The sequence below is a fragment of the Entelurus aequoreus genome, linkage group LG13, assembly GCF_033978785.1.
Source record: "Entelurus aequoreus isolate RoL-2023_Sb linkage group LG13, RoL_Eaeq_v1.1, whole genome shotgun sequence".
In the NCBI taxonomy this organism is placed as follows: Eukaryota; Metazoa; Chordata; class Actinopteri; order Syngnathiformes; family Syngnathidae; genus Entelurus; species Entelurus aequoreus.
In genome coordinates, this window is record NC_084743.1 from 57,398,981 (window position 1) to 57,406,480 (window position 7,500).

At 41.3% G+C, this 7,500-nt stretch overlaps 1 protein-coding gene across 1 annotated transcript in view; it reads left to right on the top strand.

Moving 5' to 3' along the window:
• Window positions 1–146: 146 nt before the first annotated feature.
• LOC133663918 (HHIP-like protein 1) overlaps window positions 147–7,500 on the top strand; it is a 44,033-nt gene continuing 36,679 nt past the window's right edge. Inside the window, exon 1 of the mRNA XM_062068650.1 lies at window positions 147–331. Within this exon, the coding sequence (XP_061924634.1) occupies window positions 266–331 (66 nt within the window). The 5' untranslated portion in view covers window positions 147–265. The remainder of the gene's footprint in view (window positions 332–7,500) is intronic.

Genomic DNA, 7,500 nt, shown 5'->3' on the forward strand with positions numbered 1-7,500 from the left:
ACCTTGTTCCCGGTCTGTATACTCAAAACCACCCAAAAAAAAAATGACCTCACCGATATGCACCCGGAAGCACTTCTCCGCTCGCCTGTCCCTGGCCACGCTGCTGCTGGTCCAGGTGAGGTGGGGGTGCTGTCATCCGCAGTGTTTGGACTACAAGCCACCGTTCGAGCCCCGGCAGCCGCTGCTCTTCTGCAAGGACTACTCCAAGTTCGGATGCTGCGACGACGAGAAGGATCATCGGCTGGCGGTCAGGTTCTACACCATCATGGAGAACTTCGACCACACGGGCTACGCCACCTGTGGGAAGTACATACGCAGCATTCTCTGTCAGGTAAATGGAGTAGTGTCCTGCACTGGGGTTGAGAACTACCCAATCTGGGTAGTTTTCAACCCGGCTGCTGGGTAACTATCAGACCAAACCAACGCTGGGTTAATTTAACCCGACGCAACATTCTCTGTCAGGTAAAAGGACTAGTGTCCTGCACTCGAAAAACTGCTGGGTAGAAATTAACCCAATCTGGAAAGTTTTCAAACCAGTGCTGGGTAGAAAACTACCCAATTTGGGTAGTTTTCAACCCGGCTGCTGGGTAACTATCAGACCAAACCAAGGCTGCGTTAATTTAATCCAATGCAACATTCTCTGTCAGGTAAATGGAGTAGTGTCCTGCACTCGAAAAACTGCTGGGTAGAAAATTACCCAATCTGGGTAGTTTTCAACCCGGCTGCTGGGTAACTATCAGACCAAACCAACGCTGGGTTAATTTAAACCAACGCAACATTCTCTGTCAGGTAAAAGGAGTAGTGTCCTGCACTCGAAAAACTCCTGGGTAGAAAATTACCCAATCTGGGTAGTTTTCAAACCAGATGCTGGGTAGAAAACTAACCAGATTGGGTAGTTTTCAACACGGCTGCTGGGTAACTATCAAACCAAACCAAGGCTTGGTTAATTGAACTCAATGCAACATTCTCTGTCAGGTAAAGGGAGTAGTGTCCTGCACTCGAAAAACTGCTGGGTGGAAAATGACCCAATCTGGTAGTTTTCAAACCAGTTGCTGGGTAGTTTTCAACCCGGCTGCTGGGTAAATATCATTCCAAACCAACGCTGGGTTAATTTAACCCAACGAAACATTCTCTGTCAGGTAAAAGGAGTAGCGTCCTGCACTCGAAAAACTGCTGGGTAGAAAATTACCCAATCTGGGTAGTTTTCAACCCGGCTGCTGGGTAACTATCAGACCAAACCAACGCTGGGTTAATTTAACCCAACGCAACATTCTCTGTCAGGTAAAAGGACTAGTGTCCTGTACTCGAAAAACTGCTGGGTAGAACATTACCCAATCTGGGTAGTTTTCAAACCAGTTGCTGGTAGAAAACTACCCAATCTGGGTAGTTTCAACCCGGCTGCTGGGTAAATATCATTCCAAACCAACGCTGGGTTAATTGAACCCAACGAAACATTCTCTGTCAGGTAAAAGGAGTAGCGTCCTGCACTCGAAAAACTGCTGGCTAGAAAATTACCCAATCTGGGTAGTTTTCAACCCGGCTGCTGGGTAACTATCAGACCAAACCAACGCTGGGTTAATTTAACCCAACGCAACATTCTCTGTCAGGTAAAAGGACTAGTGTCCTGTACTCGAAAAACTGCTGGGTAGAACATTACCCAATCTGGGTAGTTTTCAAACCAGTTGCTGGGTAGAAAACTACCCAATCAGGGTAGTTTTCAACCCGGCTGCTGGGTAAATATCAGCCCAAACCAACGCTGGGTTAATTTAACCCAACGCAACATTCTCTGTCAGGTAAAAGGAGTAGTGTCCTGCACTCGAAAAACTGCTGGGTAGAAAATTACCCAATCTGGGTAGTTTTCAACCCGGCTGCTGGGTAACTATCAGACCAAACCAACGCTGGGTTAATATGACCCAACGCAACGTTCTCTGTCAGGTAAAAGGAGTAGTGTCCTGCACTCGAAAAACTGCTGGGTAGAAAATTACCCCATCTGTGTAGATTTCAAACCAGATGCTGGGTAGAAAACTAACCAGATTGGGTAGTTTTCAACCGGCTGCTGGGTAACTATCAGACCAAACCAACGCTGGGTTAATATAACCCAACGCAACGTTCTCTGTCAGGTAAATGGAGTAGTGTCCTGCACTCGAAAAAACTGCTGGACGGGTTTTGATACAACTTTCAGGAAATGTCAGTAATGGAATAAGGAACACAATAGTTGTCCATCTCTCATGTTTTTGTCCACTTATTGCTATGCCTTAGACTTAGACTTAGACTTAAACAAGTCTATTAGGAACGCTGTCTTTTAGGAGGGGAAAGTCCTCAGAGATTTTTTTGTTCTAAGGTCTCAAATGATGAGGTATTAGCATTGAAGTTGAACAATTTATTCTACGAAAAAATAAGTACAAATAATAGAATGAACCAAACTATCCGAATGTCGAAGTATTCTCTAAAATAGTTGCCCATCTTTCATGTTTTTGTCCACTTATTGCTATGCCTTAGACTTAGACTTAGACTTAGACAAGTCTATTAGGAACACTCTCTTTTAGGAAGGGAGAGTCCTCGCAGATTTTTTTGTTCTAAGGTCTCAAATGATGAGGTATTAGAATTGAAGTTGAACAATTTATTTTACAAAAAAAGAAGTAAGTACGAATAATAGAGTAATGATGACCCAAACTACCTGAATGTCGAAGTATAGTCTCTAAAATAGTTGCCCATCTCTCATGTTTTGTCTACTTATTGCTATGCCTTAGACTTAGACTTACAGTTAAACAAGCCTATAGGAACACTCTCTTTGAGGAGGGGAGAGTCCTCAGAGATGTTTTTGTTCTAAGGTCTCAAATGATGAGGTATGTCGAAGTAGTCTCTAAAATAGTTGCCCATTTCTCATGTTTTTGTCCACCTATTGCTATGCCTTAGACTTAGACTTAGACAAGCCTATTAGGAACGCTCTCTTTTAGGAGGGGAGAGTCCTCAGAGATTTTTTTGTTCCAAGGTCTCAAATGATGAGGTATTAGAATAGAAGTTGAACAATTTATTCTACGAAAAAAGAACTAAGTACAAATAATGGAATGAACCAAACTATCCGAATGTCTAAGTAGTCTCTAAAATAATTGCCCATCTTTCATGTTTTTGTCCACTTATTGCTATGCCTTAGACTTAGACTTAAACAAGTCTATTAGGAACGCTGTCTTTTAGGAGGGGAGAGTCCTCAGAGATTTTTTTGTTCTAAGGTCTTAAATGATGAGGTATTCTACAAATAGTATAATGATGATGAACCAAACTATCCAAATGTCGAAGTAGTCTCTAAAATAGTTGCCCATCTCTCATGTTTTTGTCCACTTATTGCTATGCCTTTGCCTTAGACTTAGACTTAGACAAGTCTATTAGGAACGCTCTCTTTTAGGAGGGGAGTGTCCTCAAATATTTTTTTGTTCTAAGGTCTCAAATGATGAGGTATTCTACAAATAGTATAATGATGATGAACCAAACTATCCTAATGTCTGGGTAGTCTCTAAAATAGTTGCCCATCTCATGTTTTTGTCCACTTATTGCTATGCCTTAGACTTAGACTTAGACAAGTCTATTAGGAACACTCTCTTTTAGGAGGGGAGAGTCCTCAGATATTGTTTTGTTCTAAGGTCTCAAATGATGAGGTATTCTACAAATAGTATAATGATGATGAACCAAACTATCTTAATGTCGAAGTAGTCTCTAAAATAGTTGCACATCTCTCATGTTTTTGTCCAGTTAATGCTATGCCTTAGACTTGGACTTAGACAAGTCTTAGGAACGCTCTCTTTTAGGAGGGGAGAGTCCTCAGAGATTTTTTAGTTCTAAGGTCTCAAATGATGAGGTATTAGCATTGAAGTTGAACAATTTATTCTACGAAAAAAGAAGTAAGTACAAATAATAGAATGAACCAAACTATCCGAATGTCTAAGTAGTCTCTAAAATAGTTGCCCATCTTTCATGTTTTTGTCCACTTATTGCTATGCCTTAGACTTAGACTTAGACAAGCCTATTAGGAACGCTCTCTTTGAGGAGGGGAGAGTCCTCAAATATTGTTTAGTTCTAAGGTCTCAAATGATGAGGTATTAGAATTGAAGTTGAACAAATTATTCTACAAAAAAGAAGTAAGTACAAATAATAGAATGATGATGAACCAAACTATCCGAATGTCTAGGTAGTCTCTAAAATAGTTGCCCATCTCTCATGTTTTTGTCCACTTAGTTTGCTATGCCTTCCTACAACTTCCTCCTTCACTCTCTCCCCAGACTGGTACTTCATGACACCATGAATAATATTTATGAGTGAGAGTGCAAAGGTAAGAAACACAAGGCGCATTCATCAGAACCAAGGTCAAAGCTAGTCTCTTCTAAGGCGTTTTATTCAGCCCCAAAACAACAAGGTAACAATCTCAAATTGCTGTAACAAAAAAAAGAAACATTGGAATAAGAAATCTTTTTAAGCCATGACTCAAGTTAATTGAGCCTCATAATCAAATCACAGTAGGATTTTCATAACCGGAGGGACTGACCCAGACCTCAAAGTCAGCAGACGTGGTCTGAAGGAGCAGCCACTTCTCACAACCATGACTCACCGGTCTGCTGTCATTTCCTCACAGCGGACTACAGTATCGACCCTACGAGACGTCCCTCCATTTAGGCCTGGCTGCATTTAGATGTCTTTTCCGGGCCAAGTGGTTCTGGTCCAAGACTTGCACTTTAAAGGGGAACTGCATTTGCTCACAATTGTTATTGAGAGGCAAGAACGTTGCTTGAAGGCACCGTTGAAGCCTTCAAAGCCTCTAAAACAGGGGTCACCAACCTTTTTGAAAGCAAGAGCTACTTCTTGGGTACTGATTAATGCAAAGGGCTACCAGTTTGATACACACTTAGATAAATTGCCAGAAATAGCCAATTTGCTCAATTTACCTTTAACTCTATGTTATTATTAATAATGAATGATATTTACACTTAATTGAACGGTTTAAAAGAGGAGAAAACATGAAAAAAATGACAATTAAATTTTGAAACATAGTTTATCTCCAATTTCGACTCTTTAAAATTCAAAATTCAACCGAAAAAAAGAAGAGAAAAACTAGCTAATTCGAATCTTTTTGAAAAAATAAAAAAAATAATTTATGGAACATCATTAGTAATTTTTCCTGATTAAGATTAATTTTAGAATTTTGATGACATGTTTTAAATAGGTTAAAATCCAATCTGCACTTTGTTAGAATATATAACAAATTGGACCAAGCTATATTTCTAACAAAGAAAAATCATTATTTCTTCTATATTTTCCAGAGCAAAAATTTTAAAAGAAATTCAAAAGACTTTGAAATAAGATTTAAATTTGATTCTACAGATTTTCTAGATTTTCCAGAATATTTTTTTTTAATTTTAATCATAATAAGTTTGAAGAAATATTTCACAAATATTATTCGTCGAAAAAACAGAAGCTAAAATGAAGAATTAAATTAAAATGTATTCATTATTCTTTACAATAAAAAAAATTAATTTACTTGAACATTGATTTAAATTGTCAAGAAAGAAGAGGAAGGAATTTAAAAGGTAAAAAGGTATATGTGTTTAAAAATCCTAAAATCATTTTTAAGGTTGTATTTTTTCTCTAAAATTGTCTTTCTGAAAGTTATAAGAAGCAAAGTAAAACAATTAATGAATTTATTTAAACAAGTGAAGACCAAGTCTTTAAAATATTTTCATGGATTTTCAAATTCTATTTGAGTTTTGTCTCTCTTAGAATTAATAATGTCGAGCAAAGCGAGACCAGCTTGCTAGTAAATAAATACAATTTAAAAAATAGAGGCAGCTCACTGGTAAGTGCTGCTATTTGACCTATTTTTAGAACAGGCCAGCGGGCTACTCATCTGGTCCTTACGGGCTACCTGGTGCCCGCGGGCACCGCGTTGGTGACCCCTGCTCTAAAACAACTTCCAAATATATTCACACTGTTGTTGATGTTGGGTGTGGATCCATCCGTGGCTTTTGTTTACATTCAGGGGTGCTAGCTTGTGTAGTGAAGCATGTTTAGCTATTCCTCGTCCTGCAAGGATGATACTTGCAAGAAACATACTTTATTTGTTGCCATGGAGGCGAGGATTAGTGATTTAGAAGTAGCTGAAACACTGATGACATCTATGAAACAGACAAGAATCAAGGAATTAAACAGAGACAGGATTCAATGCAGCACAATGAGGAGAAACGTCTGGGCTGTACTCTTTGCACAGTCTTCCACCACGCTCTGACGAAATGGTTGCACGCCTCCTCTTTTATTTGGACTTTCCCTGATTACATGGCAACAGCTGTTTCTAAGGGGAGATGGGGTCGTCAAAAGCTGTTGCACTCAGTCACAAAACAGTTCAAAGAAAAGATGCCTGGAGCTCGCGTCAGGTCCTGCTTCCTCTCCACGTTGTAGATCTCGGGTCAAGACAAGACCTTCCTGTGGATCACAGCAAATCAAAGAAACCGACACCTTCATGTCGCTTCCCATCGTACACAGTGGAGTTTTACAAGCCTTTTTGCTTGGTAAGATCAAAGACAGCTTTCGTCTGCTCGCCGGGAACAGAAATTTTGTGATAACTTACATACAATTATTCTGACAGCCGCTAGCTACATAGCCATGTTTTAAAGCACCTCTTCCTGAGGGCGTTCCAGTGCTATAACGTCACCTTTATCTTTACTTTTTAAGCCAAAATGCGTCCGTTCTCCCTTTTCTGTCTACACGCTGTGTCTGCTTGTAAGTACTCTGTGATTGTGCGCTGCCGAACATGCTCCTCTGCTCGTAAAACCAGCAATGTTTTTGGATTCATTAGTACCGCGATAAGGGTGGAGTGCCATCTCCGGGTTGGGGAGGAGACCCTGCCCCAAGAGGATGAGTTCAAGTACCTCGGAGTCTTGTTCACGAGTGAGGGAAGAGTGGATCGTGAGGTCGACGGTGCGGCGTCTTCAGTAATGCGGACGCTGTTTCGATCCGTTGTGGTGAAGAAGGAGCTGAGCCGGAAGGCAAAGCTCTCAATTTACCGGTCGATCTACGTTCCCATCCTCACCTAATGGTCATGAGCTTTGGGTTATGACCGAAAGGACAAGATCACGGGTACAAGCGGCCGAAATGAGTTTCCTCCGCCGGGTGGCGGGTCTCTCCCTTAGAGATAGGGTGAGAAGCTCTGCCATCCGGGAGGAACTCAAACTAAAGCCGCTGCTCTTCCACATGGAGAGGAGCCAGATGAGGTGGTTCGGGCATCTGGTCAGGATGCCACCCGAACGCCTCCCTAGGGAGGTGTTTAGGGCACGTCCGACCCAGAACGCGTTGGGAAGACTATGTCTCCCGGCTGGCCTGTGAACGCCTCGGGATCCCCCGGGAGGAGCTGGATCAAGTGGCTGGGGAGAGGGAAGTCTGGGCTGCCCCCGCGACCCGACCTCGGATGATCGGAAGACGATGGATGGATGGATAGTCCCGCGATACTATACTACTACC